At 43.3% G+C, this 24588-nt stretch overlaps 1 protein-coding gene across 3 annotated transcripts in view; it reads left to right on the top strand.

The window, feature by feature from the left end:
* The window catches only part of LOC115103828 (testis-expressed protein 2-like), a 69213-nt gene that overhangs the window by 40601 nt on the left and 4024 nt on the right, over positions 1 to 24588 (top strand). Inside the window, exons 5-10 of one of the 3 annotated variants that reach the window (XM_029624798.2) lie at positions 2095 to 2419; positions 2685 to 2911; positions 3055 to 3219; positions 3975 to 4074; positions 15497 to 15623; positions 24400 to 24507. In XM_029624798.2, the coding sequence (XP_029480658.2) occupies positions 2095 to 2419; positions 2685 to 2911; positions 3055 to 3219; positions 3975 to 4074; positions 15497 to 15623; positions 24400 to 24507 (1052 nt within the window). Of the gene's footprint in view, positions 1 to 2094; positions 2420 to 2684; positions 2912 to 3054; positions 3220 to 3974; positions 4075 to 15496; positions 15624 to 15901; positions 24508 to 24588 lie in introns of those variants that run through there. The other 2 variants (XM_029624797.2, XM_029624799.2) reach the window with 2 other exon arrangements.

Raw genomic sequence — 24588 nt, 5'->3', positions numbered from 1 at the left:
CTTGGGGGATATTGTTCTCTCCCCTCGACCCCTTTTTAGCAAGGTGGAGACGAAGTAACAGCAAATGTTCTTAGTACTGAACAAAACAACAAGATCTTTGCATTTGGGGCCAAGGTCTGGCACAGGATGTGTGGGGTTGGTGTCCGGAACCATTGTACGTCATCTCTGATGTTGCGCTTATATAGTATATAACCCAGAGGCTCAATCCACTCAGTGGACTCTCACTCTATTCACTTTGTGGGTGGTGAGACCAGATCCCTTTATCGATACGTTTTTAACTTCTCTTGGGTAGGGGGCAGCATTGGGAATTTTGGATAAAAAGCGTACCCAAATTACACTGCCTGCTACTCAGCCATAAAAAAATAAGAAATAAAAAAGTAATATGCATATAATTAGTAGATTTGGACAGAAAACACTCTGAAGTTTCTAAAACTCTTTGAATGGTGTCTGTGAGTATAACAGAACTCATATGGCAGGCAAAAACCTGAGAAATAAATCCAACCAGGAAGTGGGAAATCTGAGGTTTGTAGTTTTTCAACTCTTGCCCTATCGAATACAGTGTCTATGGGGTCATCTTGCACTTCCTAAGGCATCCACTAGATGTCAACAGTCTTTAGAACCTTGTTTGATGCTTCTACTGTGAAATGGGGCTGATTGAGAGGGGAAGAACAGCCAGGACAGCGGAGTCAATCACCACCTTCCGGAGACACCTGAAACCCCACCTCTTTAAGGAATACCTAGGATAGGATAAAGTAATCCCTCTCACCCCCCCCCCCCCCCTTAAAAGATTTAGATGCACTACTGTTCCACTGGATGTCATAAGGTGAATGCACCAATTTGTAAGTCGCTCTGCTAAATGACTTAAATGTAATGTAAATGAATGAGTCAGAGGTCTGCCAGCAGCCACGAGCTCAGTCTTGCGCGCTCACGTGATAGTTAGCTTGCGTTTCATTGCTTTTCTACAGACAAAGGAATTCTCCGGGTTGGAACATTATTGAAGATTTATGTTAAAAACATCCTAAAGATTGATTCTATACATCATTTGACATGTTTTTACGGACTGTAACGGAACTTTTGGACTTTTCGTCTGCTCCTAGTGAACACGCTTTGTGAGTTTGTATTTGTTTACCAAACGCGCTAACAAAAGAAGCTATTTGGACATAAATGATGGATATTATTGAACAAAACAAACATTTATTGTGGAACTGGGATTCCTGGGAGTGCATTCTGATGAAGATCATCAAAGGTAAGTGAATATTTATAATGCCATTTCTGACTTCTGTTGACTCCAACATGACAGATATCTGTTTGGCTTGATTTGTCGTCTGAGCGCTGTACTCGGTTATTGCATGGTTTGCTTTTTCCGTAAAGTTGACACAGCGGTTGCATTAAGGAGAAGTGGATCTAAAATTCCATGCATAACACTTGTATTTTTTAGCAATGTATTTTTATGAGTATTTCTGTAGAATGATGTGGCTCTACAAAATCACCGGATGTTTTGGAACTACTGAACATAATGCGCCAATGTAAACCAATGTAAACTCAGATTTTTGGATATAAATATGAACTTTACCGAACAAAACATAAGTATTGTTTAACATGAAGTCCTATGCGTGTCATCTGATGAAGATCATCAAAGGTTAGTGATTGATTTGATCTATATTTCTGCTTTTTGTGACTCCTCTCTTTTGCTGGAAAAATGGCTGTGTTTTTCTGTGACTTGGCTCTGACCTAACATAATCGTTTGGTTTGCTTTCGTCGTAAAGGCTTTTTGAAATCGGACAATGTGGCTGGATTTACAACAAGTGTATCTTTAAAATGGTGTAAAATACATTTATGTTTGAGGAATTTTAATTATGGGATTTCTGTTTTGAATTTGGCACCCTGCAGCTTCACTGGCTGTTGACAGGTGGGACGCTACCGTCCCACGTACCCTAGAGAGGTTTTAATAATGTTAATATACTGATTGGTGTTTGATCTTGTCTCTCTGCATTGTTAACTTAAAATATCCACTACAGCTCCACTTAATTTTATGTTCCCATTAGACCCACACAGACACACTCAACTCAATCAAACATTCTATTCCCTCTCTAGATCTATCTGGTGCCCCAGAGTCTGGCCAGGAAGCGTGTGTGGAACAAGAAGTACCCTATCCGCATCGAGCTGGCCAAGCAGGACGACTTCATGTCCAAGGCAGAGGGCGACCACAGCGAAACCACACACGAGAGAACCACGGCCACAGGAGAGGCGACCGTGGGGACTGAGGAGGCCAAAAGGTCCGGTGGTCCTGAACTGACCCTGTACCTGTTTGGTCGGACGGGGAGGGAGAAGGAGGAGTGGCACCGGAGGATCCTGTTGGCCTCCAAGCCCCCCAAGACAGGGATGAAGAGAGTCACTGGTCTGCAGGGGTGTAAGACTGGTGAGTGGATGGATCCAGGTGCCACACACTCACTCACGGACCAACACACACACTAACACACACATTCTTCCGTACTAGTTATTTACAGGAAGTTATCGCTTGACTCAACATGTCTGGCGCTAGCATGCTTGCACAAATATAGTGTGACAATGTGAAAGCGACTGAGGGAAGTGCAAGACTGCATTTGTATTTCATAATGCACATGCAATATATTGATCCAGCTGCATCGTACTAATATCTTGTTGATCTTTGACCCCTGTGGCAGCCTTGAGCTCCCGCAGCCGCAGCAGCAGCCGGAGCAGTCTGGACGAGGTGCTAGCGTCTCAGCCAAGGACCAGGGACTCAACAGCAGGCATAGCAGCCAAGTCCCTACTGGACTACAGTGTCTACATGGCCACCCTGGTGCCCCCCGAGACTGGCACTGCCACGCCCATCGCTGCCACTAGTCCCGTAGTCCAGAGTCCACAGAGTAGCCCTGGGTCGGGCAACAAGGTATACCTTCAACCCCCTCTCATTTCTCACAACTGTGTACTATACTCTGTTGTTATACATCATTTCTGTAAATAAATCTAATTACAGTACACAGTTGTGCTTAAGTTAGTATTTATCTCACTTCTTGTGTACCCGCCTACCAGTTGCAGAGCAGCAGCAGCTTTGACCCTGTCGTTTTGCTGGGGGAGGAGGAGCCTGTTGCCTGGGTGAACTCTGCGATTGGCCGCGTGGCATGGGACTTCCTGGGCGAGCCCTACTGGGCTGACGTGGTCTCCAAGAAGATCCAGATGAAACTCAGCAAGATCCGGGTGGGTGGCCTTTGACCTCTCTTCTCTCACCTATGACCCTGTTGTGACAAAGGGCTTGTGTGTTTAAAAGAGCATTCTTACACTGTTGTATCTGTACTGTATTCTGTTACCACTGAGCTGCATATGTTCAACAGAGCAGATCAAAGGACACACAAAAAAGGGATGAAGAAGATGAGGTTTATTTGGCTCAGAAGGAGGGAAGAGGGGTAGAGAGAGAGGAGCCATGCATTCCTAAATATAGAGAAAACACAAATAAAAAGAGACTAGGGGACTCATGCCTCTCAGTGGATCCTTACGACTGCAGGAACGGACACACACACACACACACACACACACTCTCTAAATGTCAGCCACTTCCGCTGTGCAGCCCCGCCACAGGACTCCACACTGGGCTCAGAGAGAGAACCTCATTTTTCTCTCTGTCTCTGTCTCTCTGTGTCTCTCTGTGTGTGTTTTGTATCCTGGTCCTTCGATTATCCCCCCATGTTTCATCTTTGGGGTTGTTACTAGCCCCACGATAGCCCTTCGTCTGGTCCTATTCCCAATGTCGTGTGGTGATGTTGGCTGTTAGTCTTGTTGTCTCAGCTAGCCGACGTGAGGGAGTCGATAGGGGCCTTTGTGCCAGATGAGAATGACTGGGAGATGTAGAATGAGTGGCTTGTTACCATCAACCTCTAACTTGCACTTACTATACACCTGCAGCTGCAGATCCTTTGTGTGTGTGTCATCTACTTGACTGTTTCTTTCTCCCCCAGCTCCCCTACTTCATGAACGAGCTGACCCTGACAGAGCTGGACATGGGCGTGGCCACTCCCAGAATCCTTGGCGCCTCCAAACCCTCAGTTGACCATCAAGGTAAGAACCCTGGAAATGTGCTACTGTATTATCCATCAACCAAATCCTGACCAGTGAAGAAACTGCAATTCACTGTATTTTTACACACACTCAAACACACATACTGTGCAACTAACACACACACACACACACTCGCTCAGCCAGGCTCCCACTGTGCAATGTGCTATTAGCAGGGTTGAATTCAACTTCACACCGCCCCATCGTTGCAATTGATCCCCTCCGCTGCGTGGTGCCATCGTGGCAGAGGCATCATGTCGAGCTGTGCTGTGTAATCTGTTTATTAGAATCACTCTTTCCTTACGAGAAGGCATGAACCGTAGATTCAGTCTAGCACGGCTCTCTATAAGCATCAGGGCAGTATTGTGAGCGTGGGTGTTTTTTATGTCTGTGTCTAATATGTTGACAATTTGGTTGGAGTCATATCAGTACAGGAATTCCAAGTGTTCTTATCTGCGGTGTGGTCTCATGTGACGAGTTAAAGTGCTACACAGGTCCAGGATACACAGTCCCACACACGCACTCTCTCGCAGGTGCGACACACACACACACACACACGCATGGCGCACTGTTGATTTACATCCTCTGATTACTCGCACACGTCACGCTACTGTTTAACACGTGTACATTTTCTCTCTTTTCACACACACTCCACACTCGGCTCTGTCCTAGTACGGAAGTGTCGGTGTGTCTTGTGACTACTCCCCACCCCTCCATTTCTCTGTCTAATAACATTGTAATATTAGGGCCCTGTGTTGAGTTCACCGGCTCTGTCATAAACCCTGGACCAGGGGACAACACCACCACTGACCGACACGATGTAATGCTAGCTGACAGCGTGAACAACAACCAAGAGACCACAGTGACAGCAGATATAGCAATGCTAACAATGCTAAGTGCCAACAATAACACCACTGACCGAAACGATGTCATGCTAGCTAACAACAACCAAGAGACCACAGTGACAGCAGATGTAGCAATGCTAACAATGCTAAGTGCCAACAATAACACCACTGACCGAAACGATGTCATGCTAGCTAACAACAACCAAGAGACCACAGTGACAGCAGATATAGCAATGCTAACAATGCTAAGTGCCAACAATAACACCACTGACCGAAACGATGTCATGCTAGCTAACAACAACCAAGAGACCACAGTAACGGCAGAGATAACAACGCAAACAACAACCGTGACAACAATGAGGGCCACAACGCTAACAACTGCAGCAACAAGAACAAAAGACGAGTGTCTTTTTACATAGCCACTTAGCCAGTCATGCTAACAGCAATGATCACAACGACATGCTATAGGCTGGTTATTCATTCAGCATTAGAAAAAGCTATGATGGCGTAGGAGGATACATTTTTGGAAATGGTTAGGGCAGCGTGCACGCACGCAAACACACACACACAAATTAGACCATCATATGATCGATAAGTCATGGGAATAGATGATTAATTGAACAAGACGCCAGACAGGTCCGTGTCGGTGATGACTTAACGCTTCCATTCTGTATTTTTGGGACTATCTAAGAATAAGAATTCTAGCATTGCGTTCATCAACAGAGGGAGAATGTGCAATTCCAGTAGGGGCAATAGCTCAACTCAATACCACAAGTTGACAACATTATCAATGAATATATCTAACAAGAAGAATTAGGTCATTATGTTCCACAGGAGTCAACCCAATCCTGATAGGCGTTTGCTCACTCATTGACAACATTATCGATGAATAACGTACTATGTTAGTGACGCTATTGTTTAGCGTGTTTTGCTAGTGTGATGGAATGTGTGTTGTGGGCAAATGCCTTGCTAAGTACAACGTAATCAAGTCCTGAGCTGTTGAGTGGGTCACATGGTTATCTGTTAGACCTGAGTAAATAAAGGCTGAGGTACACTAGAGGGGTCATAGACTTGGCTGTTAGTTGCACAACCGGCTTCTCAGTACAGACACGCTGCAGTTTGTATAGCACAGTTGTGCGGAGGTTTGGACAATACATCATATTAATATTACTAGAGGTAAATGCCTTCACTTTGGTAGAGTGACTGTCAGTTGGTTGCTTTCTAGCAGAAGCAAGTGTGTCTCTCGTAACCTCTAACCATCCAGCACCTTCCATATTTGCACAGTAGGTCATCATTATTGGGTGCATACACATCACATGTCATTTCTGGGTACGTACACCCTTACGCCCCACAGTATAGATTTTCCTGCATCTTATTAGTGTGTAAATATTAGGAGAGATGGCGTCATATGATATGTAGATCAGATACTTTACATTCTAGTAATGGCTAAAGATGACTGGCCCACTGAATGCCCCCACTCCATTGGGGCATGGCCCTCCTATGGCCTCTAAATGACTAGGGCCCAGTCTTGAATCTGCTTCTCCCATGGGCTTGAGTTACAGACAGGAAGAGATGAACACTAGTGAAATAATGTGTGTTTCTGTGTCTGGCATTTGGGTTTTGTCGCTTCTGTCTTTCTACCCGTCTTTCCACAGTACCCATCTTTAATTCTCCCAGTTTCTCTGTTCCCTCTCTCTGTTCCTCTCATTCTGTTTCTTCCTCTTTTTGCCGAACACTCTCTGTCTAGGTCTCTCGTTGTCTCCCTGCTGTTCCTCTGTGAGTCACTGCCACCATTGTTTTGTCATTTCTATCGCCCCGCGCTCCGATGTGACTTAATGAAGGAGGAAAAGGATTCCACCACAGGCTGAGAGGGGAACAGATTCTGTTGGATCAGAGTTGGAGGAATGCACTTCCACTACACTCAGGAGGACTGGGTTATGTTCATTAGTCACCAAACAGTAAAACATTGAGTGAAATCTGGAGGGGCTACTTGTACTTTTCCAATAAGAATGAGCACGACCCATTTTTTTTTCTGGGTTGTTAATTGTGTTTTTTTTTGTGAGTTGTTATGGGTTTAAGGAGTACGGTAATCAGCTTTCTGGGAAGATATCGGTTTTTTTCCTGATGTTATGCAATGTAATGTTTTGCAATGTAAGATGATGTCAATAATATTGTGGTTCGATCCAACTCGGTTACAGAGTCACACTATCTCGCAACCAAATGTTACTTAGTAATGATCATATGCTGCAACTTGGTTAACCGTTTCAAAATAGGCCCCCAAGTAAGTAGGGATTAGATCGATATAAAACTCACTAACAGTAGAATTTGCTGTCGAATATAGCTGGAAAACATTATTTTCTATCAACAAATAACCTTTAATTCGTTACATTTTAGTCTCTCAAACATGTTTTTATTTTGGCAACCCCGCTGCAGTGCCAATCCCCCACCCCCCCAGCCTGACCACTGAATACCACTGTTCTAGACTGAGGCTAACATACAGCTGAACTGGCAATGTGCAGGTTAACCGACAAAATAATTGCTAGAATTGACCAACATTTGAATCATTTGCATTGGAACACGTGTATGCAACTATAATGTTTCTTAGGGAAAAGATTCCTCTAGCTTACAGTCTAAAGAAACATTTACATAATCCAGGGAGTTCGAGAGGCCCAGTTTGTAGTGTGCAGCCTGCTTGTCCTCCAGGCAGCGCCAGGTCTCTGCGCCTTCTGCCCTTACTGGAACTGCTGGGCAACCACGATCAATAAAACTCACTGGCAGTGGAATAGAGGCTGGGCCTAAGGACCAACATCTGTCTCTCTCTCTCTCCCTCTCTGTGTGCACGTATACGTGCACTCGCTTGTATGCTTTTGTGTCAGAGTGTGTACTTTCCCGCGTGCTTTCACGTTGGTATCCTTCCTTCCTCTGAGCCTATATGCATGGGAGTGCTCCGCTCGTCTGACTCGTCACCAGGCCAGCTCACCCCAATTAAGCCAGAGTTGGCCTTTCGACGCTGCTCTCGCAGCTAGCGATTTGGGGCTCCTCTCCCCACGCCATCAGCCCTGCCTTCCCTAACGCTGTCGGACACAGCCTTATTATCACCAGGGCTCGCTAGAGCCACACACAGGGTTAGGCAAGGGCCACAAGTCCCCGGGCTCTCTCTCTCTCTCTCTCTCTCTCTCTCTCTCTCTCTCTCTCTCTCTCTCACCATGGGGATGTGGACGGAGTAGGTCTGAGTGGACAGGGCTGGGGGTGTGGTTGTGTGCGTTTGCTTGCCTCTGGTGTCACAGGGCTGCCTTGTGGTCACTTAGCACAGCTGGCGTTTAGGCTTGGAGAGGACGATGTTGAGAAAGAAGCACTAGCTTCTCCAACCCTTCCCCCTGGGAGTGTTCACCCCGTAGGCGAATGGTGTCACGAGTTGGTTGTCCTGCATAGTTCCTCGTTTTCTCAACCTGCTATGTTTCTGTGAAAGCAACATGAACAGTGAGGCTAAAGGTCGGCCCGGCACATTGATGGCTTGCTGGTTTTATGGGCTTTCAAGTCTCTTTATGATTTTATGGGCTTGCTACTCTCTTTATGATTTTATGGGCTTGCTACTCTCTTTATGATTTTCCTCTCACTCAAGCATAGTCCTAGATAAATTACTTTTGGATGAAAGCACACACAGAAAATTGGCCTACAATAAGAATTGAAAATGATTATAATACTCACTGCTAATTACATTTGTACTGAAACTTTGTCTGTCTAGCTATCAAGTTTCTTCTAAGTGTAAGTAGGCCTAACATCTGTCATTTCAAAGCCATGTAGTGCCATGCAGGACACCTTCAGTGGTCGTTCTGTACACAGTGTTCAAAGACATGCCATGATAACGAAGACCATGTGATATAGAGGATATATGTTATTCAATTACAGACTCATACAGAGCTTCACTGTTTGGAGGAGGATATGAGACTCCAATTGTGTGTGTGTGTGTATACTATGTTCAATCGTGGCCAAAAGTTTTGAGAATGACACAAATATACATTTTCACAGTATGCTGCTTCAATTTGCATATACCGTAATTTCCGGACTATAAGCCGCTACTTTATTCCCACACTTTGAACCTCGCGGTTTATACAATGACGCGGCTAATTTATGGATAGTTCCCGCTTTCACAAGATTCATGCCGCCAAAAAACTGAGCACCGTCACATAATGTGACGTAAATCGAGCGCGCTCAAACTTCCCATCATTCTGATTACGGTAGTAATTTTGTCACCCTCATCATGGCAAAGACACAGAGAAATGCATATGATGCAGCTTTCAAGTTGAAAGTGATCTATCTGGCTGTTGGAAAAGGAAATAGAGCTGCTGCATGGGAGCTTGGCCTTAATGAGTCGATGATAAGACGTTGGAAACAGCAGCGTGAGGAACTGACTCAGTGCAGAAAGACAACAAAAGCTTTCAGAGGGAAGAAAAGCAGATGGCCTAAAGTATTTGCAGCCACTCGACATCAGTGTAAATCGTGCATTTAAGGTGGCGCTCCTTGTTCAGTGGGAGGCTTGGATGACAAGTGGGGAGAAATCCTTCACTAAAACGGGCCGCAGGCGAAGAGCATCTTATGGTCAAGTCTGCCAGTGGGTCCTGACAGCGTGGAGCATTGTCAAAAAATCCACTATCGTCAACGGGTTTCGAAAGGCTGGACTGCTGCGTGTTGAAGGGGCAGCATGAGCTCAGCGGGGTATTTGCCTCCGGATGAAAGTGACGAGCGACAATGAAAACGATCCAACATCGGATGAAGCAATTCTGAGGCTATTCAACTCCGACACCGAAGGAGATGACTTCAGTGGTTTCAGTGCACAGGAGGAGGAAGATAGTGACCAATGACTTTCTTGGTAGGCTACTGTTTTAATTTTTGTTACAAGCCGTGTTTCGTTAAAGCCTATTTATTTTTGTTACAAGCCGTGTTTCGTTTAAAGGCTGTGTAAAGTTAATTTGTTTCAATGTACCGGTAGGCACCTGCGGCTTATAGACGTGCGGCTTATTTATGTACAAAATACATATTTTTTAAATAATTCAGTGGGTGCGGTATATTCAGGTGCGCTTAATAGTCCAGCAATTACGGTACTCCAGAATGTTATGAAGAGTGATCAGATGAATTGCAAATGAACTGAATCCCCAAAAAACATTTCCTCTGCATTTCAGCCCTGCCACAAAAGTACCAGCTGACATCATGTCAGTGATTCTCTCGAGTGTTGACGAGGACCAGGCTGGAGAGCACTCTGTCATGCTGATTGAGTTCGAATAATAGACTGCTTGGAATCATTGTTCTTCCTCTGTCAACCATGGTTGCCTGCAAGGAAACACGTGCCGTCATCATTGCTTTGCACAAAAAGGGCTTCACAGGCAAGGATATTGCTGCCAGTAAGATTGCACCTAAATCAATCATTTATCGGATCATCAAGAACTTCAAGGAGAGCGGTTCAATTGTTGTGAAGAAGGCTTCAGGGCACCCAAGAAAGTCCAGCAAGCGCCAGGACCGTCTCCTAAAGTTGATTCAGCTGCAGGATCTGGGTACCACCAGTACAGAGCTTGCTCAGGAATGGTAGCAGGCAAGTGTGAGTGCATCTGCACGCACAGTGAGGCGAAGACTTTTGGAGGGTGGCCTGGTGTCAAGAAGGGCAGCAAAGAAGCCACTTCTCTCCAGGAAAAACATCAGGGACAGACTGATATTCTGCAAAAGGTACAGGGATTGGACTGCTGAGGACTGGGGTAAAGTCATTTTCTCCAATGAATCCCCTTTCCGATTGTTTGGGGCATCCAGAGAAGACAAGGTGAGCGCTACCATCAGTCATGTGCCATGCCAACAGTAAAGCATCCTGAGACCATTCATGTGTGGGGTTGCTTCTCAGCCAAGGAAGTGGGCTCTATCACAATTTTGCGTAAGAACACAGCAACTTCTCCCAACTTCTCCCAACCATCCAGGAACAGTTTGGTGACGAACAATTCCTTTTCCAGCATGATGGAGCACCTTGCCATAAGGCAAAAGTGATAACTAGGTGGCTCGGGGAACAAAACATCGATATTTTGGGTCCATGGCCAGGAAACTCCCCCGACCTGAATCCCATTGAGAACTTATGGTCAACCCTCAAGAGGCGGGTGGACAAACAAAAACCCACAAATTCTGACAAACTCCAAGCATTGATTATGCAAGAATGGGCTGCCATCAGAGGATGTGGCCCAGAAGTTAATTGACAGCAATTCTTTGACACTTATGAAATGCTTGTAATTATACTTCAGTATTCCATAGTAACATCTGACAAAAATATCTGAAGACACTAAAGAGTCAAACTTTGTGGAAATTAATATCTGTGTCATGCTCAACTTTTGGCCATGACTGTACAGTGCATTCGGAAAGTATTCAGACCCCTTAACCCCCCCCCCCCCCAGTGATTTTTTAAAAAGTGTGTGTCTACACTACCGTTTAAAAGTTTGCCGTCACTCCGATATGTTCTTCTTTTTGAAAGCAAAGCACATTTGTTTTGTCAATTTTTTAAATAACATTAAATTGATCAGAAATAGACATTGTTAATGTTGTAAATTACTATTGTAGCTGGAAATTGCTGATTTTTTTTATGGAATATCTACATAGGTGTACATAGTCCCATTATCAGCAACCACTCCTGTGTTCCAATGGCACGTTGTGTTAGCTAATCCAAGTTTATCGTTTTAAAAGGCTAATTGATCATTATAAAACCCTTTTGCAATTATGTTAGCACAGCTGAAAACTGTTGTTCTGATTTAAATAAGCAATCAAACTGACCACCTTTAGACTAGTTGAGTATCTGGAGCATCAGCATTTGTGGGTTCGATTACAGGCTCAAAATGGCCAGAAACAACTAACTTTATTCTGGAACTCGTCAGTCTGTTCTTGTTCTGAGAAGTGAAGGTTATTCCATGCGAGAAATTGCCAAGAAACTGAAGATCTCGTACAACGCTGTGTACTACTCCCTTCACAGAACTGCACAAACTGTCTCTAACCAGAATAGAAAGAGGAGTGGGTGGCCCAGTGCACAACTGAGCAAGAGGACAAGTACATTAGTGTCTAGTTTTGAGAAAGATGCCTCATGTCCTCAACTGGTATCCCGGAGTCGTTGACGTTGAGACTGGTGTTTTGCGGGTACTATTTAATGAAGCTGCCAGTTGAGGATTTGTGTAACTGTATTTCATTTTTTCATTTTTATAAATAAATAAAAACGAGATCACGTTTACGTAAGTATTCAGACCCTTTACTCAGTACTTTGTTGAAGTACCTTTTGCAGCGATTACAGCCTCAAGTGTTCTTGGGTATTTCTCCCATTCTATGCAGATCCTCTCAAGCTTTGTCAGGTTGGATGGGGAGCATCGCTGCACAGCTATTTTCAGGTCTCTCCAGAGATGTTCAATCTGGTTCAAGTCCGGGCTCTGGCTGGGCCACGTAAGGACATTCCGACACTTGTCCCGAAGCCACTCCTGCATTGTCTTGGCTGTGTGCTTAGGGTCGTTTTCCTGTTAGGTGAACCTTTGCCCCAGTCTGAGGTCCTGAGTGCTCTGGAGCAGGTTTTCACCAAGGATCTCTCTGTACTTTGCTCCGTTAATCTTTCCCTTGATCCAGACTAGTTTCCCAGTCCCTGCCGATGAAAAACATCCCCACAGCATGATGCTGCCCCCACCATGCTTCACCATAGGGATGGTATTGGCCAGGTAATGAACAGTGCCTGGTTTACTCCAGCCTTGAGGCTTGGCATTCAGGCCAAAGAGTTTAATCTTGGTTTTATCAGACCAGAGAATCTTGTTTCTCATGATCTGAGAGTCCTTTAGGTGCCTTTTTAGCAAACTCCAAGCAGACTGTCATGTGCCTTTTGTTACTGTGGCTTCCGTCTTTTAGAAGGTGAACCTTTGACCTAGTCTGAGGTCCTACCCTAACCAGAAACTGTGGATAGATGGTAGCATTCGCGCGAAACTGGAAGTGCGAACCACCGCATTTAACCATGGCAAGGTGACTGGTAATATGGCAGAATATAAACAGTGTAGTTATTCACTCCGCAAAGCAATCAAAAAAGCTAAATATCAGTATAGAGATCAAGTGGAGTTGCATTCAACGGCTCAGACATGAGACGAATGTGGCAGGGACTACAGACAATCACGGACTACAAAAGAAAAACCAGCCACGTCGCCGAGACTGACGTCTTGCTTCCGAACAGGCTAAACACGTTATTTGCACGTTTTGAGGATAAGTGTCACCGACGCGGCCCGCTTTCAAGGACTGTGGGCTCTCCTTCTCAGTGTCCGACCGGAGTTAAACATTTAAACGTGTTAACCCTCGCAAGGCTGCTGGCCCAGACGGTATCCCCAGCCGCGTCCTCAGAGCATGCGCAGAGCAGCTGGCTGGTGTTTTTACGGACATATTTAATCTCCCTATCCCAGTCTGCTGTCCCCACATGCTTCAAGATGGCCACCATTGTTCCTGGACCCAATAAAGCTAAGGTAACTGAGCTAAATCACTATCGCCCCGGGCAATCGCCATCACTCTGCACACTGCCCTCTCCCATCTGGACAAGAGGAATACCTATGTAAGAATGCTGTTTATTGACTAGCTCAGCATTCAACACCATAGTACCCTCCCAAGCTCATCATTAAGCTCGAGGCCCTGAGTCTGAACACTGCCCTATGTAAATAGTCCTGGACTTCCTGACGGGCCGCCCCCAGGTGGTGAAGGTAGGAAACATCACCTCCACTCCACTGATCCTCAACACTGGGGCCCCACAAGGGTGCGTGCTCAGTGTGTTCTCAGCCCCCTCCTGTACTCCCTGTTCACCCATGACTGCGTGGCCAAGCACGCATCCAACTCAAGTTTGCAAACGACACACACAACAGTAGTAGGCTTGATTACCAACGATGATGAGACAGCCTACAGGTAGGAGTGTGGTGCCTGGATAACAACCTCTCACTTAACGTCAAAAAAACAAAGGAGATGATCATGGACTTCAGGAACAGCAGAGCGTGCACCCCCCCACCATCTACATCGACGGGACTGCAGTGGGGTAGGTGGATAGAAATGGACCACCCATACAGACAGTGTGGTGAAGGCACAAGCATTGCTCTACACCCGCAATAACATCTGCTAATCACGTGTATGTGACCAATAACATTTGATTTGAAGGTCCAGAACTCTCTGGAGCAGGTTTTTCATCAAGGATCTCTCTGTACTTTGCTCTGTTCATCTATCCTTCTATCGCTTGCTAGGGCAAAGTTTCACCTATCCCTCACATCTCAAGGATAATCAATGGAAACAGGATGCGCCTGTGCTCAATTTCCAGTCTCATAGCAAAGGTTCTGAATTCTTATGTAAATAAAGTATTTCTCTGTTCACTTTGTCTTTATGGGTTATTGATTGTAGGTTGATGAAAGAAATGTAATTTTAATCCATTTTAGCGTACGGCTGTAATGTAACAAAATGTGGTTAAAGTGAAGGAGTCTGAATTAACTGTATGTGTCTGTTTTGTCTATTGATTGACTGTCTGATTAAGGCCGATAGAATTCCCATCATTCCTGCTGTAGGAGAGGTACAAGTGATGTGTTAGTGGGAAGTCTTACTGTGTTGCCAAGAGAAAGTGTGTTCTCTCTCTCTTGCTCTCTCTCACACACACACACAAGCCTGCATCATCTATCAACCCATGATTGCCCCCTAGTGGTGTAAAGTAACACTCTCCCAAAGTACAGTTCCGTGTGTGTTACCGTATATGTGCTAGTGTGTGTTCACATGCTGTGTAATATTGTGTGTGATGGGCCCCCTGTCGGAGAACCCAGGCCTGCCCCATGTGAGGGCGGCTTTGGGCCGGGGCATTGATAGGAGATTTCTCTAACCCAGATTAGCAGGGCTGGGGCTTTCAGAAGAGAACCATGTTTATACAGCGAGCAGCACCCCGCTGACATCAAACGAGCCCTATGAGGGGTATCGCACGGTGTCCAACTGTTTCCCCTCTGTTCAAAGGGTCCTGTGATCTCTCCCTCTTTCTCTCTTTCTCTCTTTTTGTATCCCTCACTTCGGTTCTCTTCCACTGTCAGGCAATGAGAGAAAGATGGAGGGAGATTTGAGAGAGGGATGATCGTGGGGGTCCGAGATGCTTGTGGGAGGGGAAGAGGCAGGGGAGCGAGGGAGGGAAGGAGGCAGAAGTGAATGGCAGACTGAAGGCTAGTGTCCTGAGCATTTGCCACAGACTGAGAACCTTTAGCCAGATCTACTCAACATTTAGGCTCTGCAGATCTGGAAAGTTCATCACTTACTGTAGTTTCCAATTACTTTACCTGAAGCACTGCTTTTCAGCACTGATATTTTTCATACTACAGTCAATGGTGGTATGTTACTGATCAAAGTTGGTTGAAGTAGTTTGGTTTTGTCAAAATGATCATCTGATGTACGTTCTTCCACTCTGTTGTGATTCTTCTAAACACACACTGAGATGTGCAATTGCGACCACAGACACACAAACTTGTCGTCCCCCGCCCCACACATACTCACAACTCACAATGACCTACGTCTGTCTGTCTGTCTCTCTCCCCCAGGTCTGTGGTTTGACTTGGAGATTTCGTACAGCGGCTCCTTCCTGATGACCCTGGAGACCAAGATGAACCTGATCAGACTGGGGAAGGACGGCGACTGTATGCGCTTCAGAGACCTCAGCAAGGATGGGTAAGGGGAAGGAACGGTCCTCACTAAACACTGACTGGTGTTGTGACCTACTCTAGTAATGATTGTAAACATTGTCTTGAAACAACTGTTAAAGGTTCACACTGTTTTCCTCCTCTGAACACATGATAATGACAGAATTAGCTTTCCACGGGGTCAGGGGTTAGCTACACTTCTCTTTTAACTCGTCTTCTGTACACCTCCTTTTTCTCTGTCCTTCCTTCCTTCTGTTCCTGGACGCACACCCTTACGTGGATATCTTCTTCACCTGGTGAGTGCAGCGTTTCTCTGGGGCCTTCTCGTTTCCATTTTCGTTCCATTTCGATCTGTTTTTGTGGTCATTTCATTACGTGTAGCTTCCATTCCATCTAACTGACATTGTGAATGGGTTCATTTTGTCAGTGTTCAGACTGTGTGTCCTCATGTGAATTCTAAAACCAAGGGGATCTCAAGAGGATGCATCAGTCCATACTCGATCAGTGTTTTCCATTCGCGCCGGCTAATCAGCCGATTTACCGACTCATTTAGAGCTTGCTACATTTTCCACTTCATATTAACTACGTTACTTTTCATTTAAAAGTTTAAATTCGCTAGTCCGTCAAGCCCTTTCGCACTCGAATTGGCGATATGCATCTTCTAAAGAGCTATTGGTAGGATAGGCGCCTGTCAGTCACGAAGCGAGCGATGACAGGGAAACGCAGCAGAGAGGAACATGCGAAGCGAGAGGTTTCACTCTCACCCCAAAAAAATCCAAAATAATCCCAATGCGTTTCTATGGGATTATTTTGGACCGACACTTGTCGCCTGTTGAATTTCTTTACACAGAGTAGGTAGAGAGCTTGATGCTCGTGATTTTGCATGTCCTATGTAATATACAGTTGAAGTCAGAAGTTTACATACACTTAAGTTGGAGTCATTAAAACTTGTTTTTCAACCACTCCACACATTTCTTGTTAACAAACTATAGTTTTGGCAAGTTGGTACCTTGTGCATGACACACGTCATTTTTCCAACAATTGTTTACAGACAGATTATTTCACTTTATCACAATTCCAGTGGGTCAGAAGTTTGCATACACTAAATTGACTGTGCCTTTAAACAGCTTGGAAAATTCCATAAAATGATGTCATGGCTTTAGAAGCTTCTGATAGGCTAATTGACCTAATTTGAGTCAATTGGAGGTGTACCATTGGATATATTCCAAGGCCTACCTTCAAACTCAGTGCCTCTTTGCTTGACATCCTGGGAAATAAAAAGAAATCAGCCAAGACCTCAGAAAAAAAATGTTTGTCCTCAAGTCTGGTTCATCCTTGGGAGCAATTTCCAAACGCCTGAAGGTACCACGTTCATCTGTACAAACAATGGTACGCAAGTATAAACACCATGGGACCACGCAGCTGTCATACCGTTCAGGAAGGAGACGCGTTCTGTCTCCTAGAGATTAACGGAATTTGGTGCGAAAAGTGCAAATCAATCCCAGAACAACAGCAAAGGACCTTGAGAAGATGCTGGAGGAAACAGGTACAAAAGTATCTATATCCACAGTTAAACAAGTCCTATTTCGACATAACCTGAAAGGACGCTCAGCAAGGAAGAAGCCACTGCTTCAAAACCGCCATAAAGAAGCCAGACTACGGTTTGCAACTGCACATGGGGACAAAGATCGTCCTTTTTGGAGAAATGTCCTCTGGTCTGATGAAACAAAATAGAACTGTTTGGCCATAATGTCCATCGTTATGTTTGGAGGAAAAGGGGGAGGCTTGCAAGCCGAAGATCACCGTCCCAACCGTGAAGCACGGGGGTGGCAGTATCAAGTTGTGGGGGTGCTTTGTTGTAGGAGGGACTTGTGCACTTCACAAAATAGATGACACCATGAGGTAGGAAAATTATGTGGATATATTGAAGCAGCATCTAAAGACAGTTAAGCTGAAGAAGTTGAAGCTTGGTTGTGAATGGGTCTTCCAAATGGACAATGACCCTAAGCATACATCCAAAGTTGTGGGGAAATGGCTTAAGGGCAACAAAGTCGAGGTATTGGAGTGGCCATCACAAAGCCCGGACCTCAAACCTATAGAAAATGTGTGGGCAGAACTGAAAAGGCGTGTGTGAGCAAGGAGGCCTACAAACCTGACTCAGTTACACTGGCTCTGTCAGGAGGAATGGGCCAAAATTCACCCAATTTATTGTGGAAAGGTTAAACAATTAAAAGGCAATGCTACCAAATACTAATTGAGTGTGTGTAAACTTCTGACCCACTGGGAATGTGATGAAATATATAAAAGCTGAAATACATAATTCTCCTATTATTCTGACATTCCACGTTCTTAAAATAAAGTGGTGATCCTAACTGACCTAAAACAGGGAATTGTGACTAGGATTAAATGTCAGGAATTGTGAAAAACTGAGTTTAAATGTATTTGGCTAAGGTGTATGTAAACGTCCGACTTCAACTGTAAGTGGTAACGATGAGTCGAAATCCACGACTTAGCCTATTTTAATTTCTATGTGTTTGTGTTTCACATAGACAGCCACGCGGAGTTGTGGCTCATTGTAGGCTATTTACTGTGCATTGATTGATAACAGAACAGCAAGTGTTTACTAGCTTATCATCGGTGTCGATCTGACTGAATAAATTGGTTCTCCTATATCCCTTTGCCTTTCATAAATTATGTGTTGTGGTTATATATCCATGGTATCGCATCGGGACAAGTAAACAAAAGGTTTTCCTAGTTTCCTTTCATAGGATGTCAGGGCTTGCCAGACTGACGCTAAAGTGAGTGACTCGTCACTCACTTTGCATCGGTGAGAGTCGTTCATTTGACTCCCTAATTTTCATAGGCTACTGGTAGGCCTAGGCTTTTTGGCTCTTATATGCAGATAAATTATGAAAACATTCGATGAAGATGGTGAATCATCATTGCAGGAACAATAGGTTCTGGTCTGAATATGATAATTAGGGCCCTCGCGAAATGCAGGCATTAAAATGGAATTCAACTATATATAAAAAAACGAATTCAATTGAAATTGTATTAATTTGACTAAGTTTATCGTAAGACATGAACAGAATGCATCAACGCAACTTTCTAAACTGGCAATGAAAATGACCGTCTCTTTGTGTGCGGTGCAGGGGTCTACCACTTTGTGTAAATCATTAGCAATTATGCTAAAGAAAACAGTCTTCTGGTAGATGGGAAAACCTTCCCAACTTGCACAGTTAAATGTTAACTACAAAGTACTCTATGCTTACCTTGGAAAATGATATCATGAGTGGGCATTTGTTGAAGCTGGAAACTACACACTAAATTTCTCTAGTTTTTTTTTTTCCAGACCTCAAGTGGTCTCCTGATGTGGTTTAAGCATTCGTGTGGACTTTTAAATTGTGAATTTGAAATGGAAAACCTGACACAAAGGTAAACCTCTTAAAAACCAAACCTTTTAATACATTTTTCTAGATCATGTGGGCTATTTACTTCAAATTTCTGTTTTAATTAAATACATCATTTGAAGAACAAACATCAATGTGGCATTTCATATCTCGCAGTTAAACTGTAAATAAGTCTTTAATCTCAAATGTTTAATGTTCTCTTACTTAGTCCTGATCATATAAGCCTAGACCGAGACAATATTCAAAACAGCTAACAATACACTGAATTCATATATTTTCAGTCTTTCTGCACAATACCACAACAAATGTTTCCAATCTGAGAGAAAACCTTGATAAAGTATTCAATAATTCAATGTACCAGAGGCCACCAAAATGGAGTTCCTTCAATGATGAGCTCTATTTTGCCCCCAGGATCGGGGGAGCCTAGCTGGCAATTTTATTTCTATTTGGCTGGCTACTCTATGTACTTGTGGAAAACACTGCTCAATCGTTTGACCACCGGAGGGAACCTTTGAGACGTATTTGATAGTATTCCGTATTGGCATTACCAGAGAATTTTAAATCTTTTTTGTAATAACATAGTATATGGGATTGATTTAAGAAATTTGGCTTAATTAATTTGATTAATATTATGGTGTTTCTATTCAGGGAAAAACAAAACCCTCAGGGTTTACGTTAGGATGGAATGGAAAATATGGCGCTGAACAATGTGACAGTCAAGAGGAGGCTACAGGATTGGAGGATTCATAATTGTTTGCCTTCATTAGACAACTTTGTTCCAATATTTCTGTAAATCAGTGATATTTATTCCCATAGTAATTCGTTATGGATCATAACTAAAGCATTTTGACAGTGTTTTTTAAAATAATTTTATTAACGAAATGTATTTTTGTATATTAGGCTACTGTGCAGTCTATAATACATACTGTAGTAAACATGGGAAAGTGTCTAATTCCTTACATAAGGGAGAGCAGGCCATGTCTGTACTACAGAATGCGGGAGACCGGGGTTCAAATCCCCGTTGGGGAGGAAGGAGTAGGCTGTCCTCCTGTCCCAGATGTGTTATTTCATAATTGTGATGTCTTCACTATTATTGTACAATGTAAAAATATAGAAAAATCTTGGAATGAGTAGGTGTGTCAACTTTTGACAGGTACGGTTAAATAAAGGTTACACTAAGAGCATAACATTTCTGCACCCTAATTTTCAAATGATTGTCTAACCAATACCCAAATGGAGATTAAGTGAAAATAAAAAATCTCATTGATTTATCAAGACCAGTCCCCATGCTTGCCTCAGAGCAGCGCGAAACGGTGCCAAAATAGTTGTAGGCTTTTGCTTGTATGCTCTTTAAATAAATAAGACCAACATAATTTTTAACAGCACATTACTCAACACTAGTGAGACTCATTTCGCCTATGGTAGGCCTACAGTACATCGATGAAAAAAATTGGAGGACTCTAAATTAATATCTAAGGGGTATTTTCCATTAGGATCTGTGATAATATCTGAGAATATCTAAGGGGCAATGTAGAAAATAGTAAAAAAATAAAGAAATCCTGGAATGAGTAGTTGTGTCAACTTTTGACTGGTACTTAATTAATTGGATTAATATTATGGTGTTTCTATTCCACGAAAAATGAAAAACCCTCTGGATTTCTGTTAGGATGGAACGAAAAATATGGCGCTGTACAACGTGACAGTCGACAGTACAGTACTTGGCTATTTAGGTAAAGAATCCCTGTGTCGAGGGGACGAGAGACCGGGGTTCAAATCCCAGACGGGGAGGAAGTAGGTTTATCTCAGAGTCCCCATGCTTGTCTCAGAGCAGTGGGAAACGGTGCTAAAATAGTTGTAGGCTTTTGCTTCTAACTTCAATATGCTCTTTAAAAAAGACCTCCACCATTTTTAACAATATATCTACAAATGTTTTTTCCAATGATGTGACTCTCCGCCAATAATTACATGTAGAGGATTGGAGGACTCTATATTACTAAGGGGCATTTTCAGTTAGATCTGTGTGAATATCTATGGGGCTTTTATATAATTCTACATTTATTAATAATAATAATGGCTTTGTTTAAAAAGTAATGATATTTTGGAGATTTAGTTTTCATGTAACCTAGAGTGAGCGATGGAAAAAGGCAATTCTTGAACATGGGGTGAGACATTCTCAGTAATTTGTAAATAAAGGCAGTTTGTTATTTAGAATTATTTATTTCTGGAGAATCCGAACTTGTTTATTTAGCAGACATCACTTGCTTATATTCAGCCTACACATATAAGAATATCATGGAATATTTTTACATTTTTGTTTCTCCATGCTTGTCTCAGAGCGGCGCGAAGCGATACACCGGGAAGGCTAGATATTTTGTGCCCACTCGTGATCTCTCTCTTCAGTTACACATCCTTGGAATAGCAGGGCAGCATAACGGTCCGGGCGGCCCTTGCTGTGCCTGGTGAGCAGTTGGTCAAGTTCTGTTGTCAGAAGAGGAATGGGAATGTCAGTGTGAACCGAAAACCTGACGAACCGTATGTTGACTCTGCCTGTCGGTGTTGGAGTTCCAGAGCTCACAGGTGTGCCTAGCATGGATTGTGACTCAATCTCATTCATCGCCCTTTTCAACGCCTGAGTGAGTCAATGATTTCAATGATTCGTCTGACAAACAAAGAACTTTGTGTCCTGCGTGCCCAGGCATGGATCAAAGCTGGCGAGACATTGAATAGCATCATCTTCACAGACGAATCAACTGTGGAAGAAGAGCAAAAATATTAACGAAAGCATAAAGATGTTGATGAAGAAAAGTTGTTTTGAGTTAGATATGTAACACTATAGAGTACATAAGCATCGAATACATTGCAAGTTGAGGGATTTTCACAACAGTAGCCGGGCTATAAAAAGTATATTGATTGACATTTGATTGATGAGCTACATTCTTTATTGTAACCACAATGTCACACACAATTTGTATCTACCTTTCCAATTACTTTTAGAGTTTGGGATTTACAAATGTGCGCTTTTAATGATTGTTTTAGTGCGACGGTGGAGATTTGTTTTCTTTAAATTATTGTTTTATGTAGGATGCTACATTTGACCAGTTGCAATTGTAAGTAGGCCTAATAAAATAAAAATCTAACTTCTACTAAGTTGTTAAGCCTCATAGCCTTCCTCAGCCAGTTAACCTGTCTAGGACCACCCCCCCAACATTCTGCTGAAAAGGCAGCGCGGGATATTCAAAAAAATTTTTTTTTAAATATTTAACTTTCACACATTAACAAGTCCAATACAGCAAATGAAAGATAAACATCTTGTTAATCTACCCATCGTGTCCGATTTTTAAAATGTTTCACAGCGAAAACACAATATATATTTATGCTAGATCACCACCAAATCCCCAAAAAACACAGCCATTTTCCCCAGCCAAAGATAGTCACAACAGCAGAAATAGAGATAAAATGAATCACTAACCTTTGATAATCTTAATCAGATGACACTCATAGGACATCATGTTACACAATACATGTATGTTTTGTTCGATAATGATGCCATCTATTTTGTGAAGTGCACCAGTCCCTCCTGCAGCAAAGTACCCCCACAGCATGATGCTGCCACCCCCGTGCTTCACGGTTGGGATGGTGTTCTTCAGCTTGCAAGCATCCCCCTTTTTCTCCAAACATAACGATGGTCATTATGGCCAAACAGTTCTATTTTTGTTTCATCAGACCAGAGGACATTTCTCCAAAAAGTATGATCTTTGTCCCCATTTGCAGTTGCAAACCATATTCTGGCTTTTTTATGGTGGTTTTGGAACCGTGGCTTCTTCCTTGCTGAGCAGCCTTTCAGGTTATGTCGATATAGGACTCGTTTTACTGTGGATATAGATACTTTTGTACCTGTTTTCTCCAGCATCTTCACAAGGTCCTTTGCTGTTGTTCTGGGATTGATTTGCACTTTTCGCACCAAAGTACGTTCATCTCTAGGAGACAGAACACGTCTCCTTCCTGACCAGTTATGACGGCTGCGTGGTCCCATGGTGTTTATACTTGCGTACTATTGTTTGTACAGATGAACATGGTACCTTCAGGCGTTTGGAAATTGCTTACAAGAATGAACCAGACTTGTGGAGGTCTAAAAAGAGGCACTGAGTTTGAAGGTAGGCCTTGAAATACATCCACAGGTACACCTCCAATTGACTCAAATGATGTAAATTAGCTTCTAAATCAGAAAATCAGAAGCTTCTAAATCCATGACATCATTTTCTGGAGTTTCCCAAGCTGTTTAAAAGCACAGTCAATTTAGTGATGTAAACTTCTGACCGACTGGAATTGATACAGTGAAATAATCTGTTTGTACACAATTGTTGGAAAAATGACTTGTGTCATGCACAAAGTAGATGTCCTAACCAACTTGCCAAAACTATGGTTTGTTATCAACACATTTGTGGAGTGGTTGAAAAACGAGTTTTAATAACTCCAACCTAGCTCAAGCTAACTTCACACCTAGCTCAAGCTGAGGAGAGGGGGGGGTTCACACCTAGCTCGGCTATTAGACAATTCTTTAGTAAAAGTTGAATAGTCTATTGTTCAGTTATAGCCCATCCAGTTACGCTTGTGAAAAACTAATAATAATGCTTTTTCCCCTTTCCACATGTTAAAGATTCCAATTGATAGTGTTTTTAGCCACAATCTGCCCCAACCCCAATTAATACATTTAGGAACAGTCGATAGGGTGCTGGCCTTCGGACTAGAATGTTGAGGGTTCGAAACCTGCTCCCTGCTTTGTTTCATTACATTATTATGCCAGTCTCAGAGCAAATAGCCTGGATTGTTACTCCCATCTCGTTCCTCGCTCTCTTCCACGCGTCATTCAGCACGCTTGCGGGCGTGCTGGCAGGATATACTGTTATTTTATTCTGTATATATGAATTACAAATCAGCCTTTACGTAAATCATGTTTCTAGTCTATTGCATAGTTACAAATATGCACAATCGTTTATCTCTACATTAACTAACATATTCCTCTCAATTGTAGATTTTTTGCTTGACTCGTTAAGACATAACAACTTACATTTGCTTCCCCCGTAATGTTTTGTCAGCCATCTTTGCTGAAGAAAGTCACCACGGACGGGTGGCTCTCGTCAAATTCGTCATTGGAACCACTCGATATGATGGGTCATATAAAAACCTTGGGACCTAAATGCATAATGAGGGCTCTAACTCCCCCTCGTGGTGGTCTGTAGCAATGGGTACCTCTAAGTCCCGCCGGTGTAAGCTTGCAACTTTTTAAATGAGGAATCGCTGTATGAACAGGCTTTGTAGTTCTAAGAGTCAGCTTTCCCTCTGAAAACAATGGAGATGAATCCATACTGAATCGTGTGTGTGCACCAGGTACAGACCACGGACGTACTGCCTAGCTGACAGTGATGAGGAGTCATCCAGTGCTGGGTCCTCAGACGAAGAGGATACTTCAGAGGTCACCAATGACGTCCCTGGAACAGAGGGGTGAGTATTTACTTTTACCCTGATTATTTACCTTGTTTACCTTTAAAGTACCTTTCCATACAACTTTAATGTAATCCAGAC

The sequence above is a fragment of the Oncorhynchus nerka genome, linkage group LG21, assembly GCF_034236695.1.
Source record: "Oncorhynchus nerka isolate Pitt River linkage group LG21, Oner_Uvic_2.0, whole genome shotgun sequence".
Lineage (NCBI taxonomy): Eukaryota > Metazoa > Chordata > Actinopteri > Salmoniformes > Salmonidae > Oncorhynchus > Oncorhynchus nerka.
This window is presented reverse-complemented; position numbering and strand designations above follow the sequence as displayed.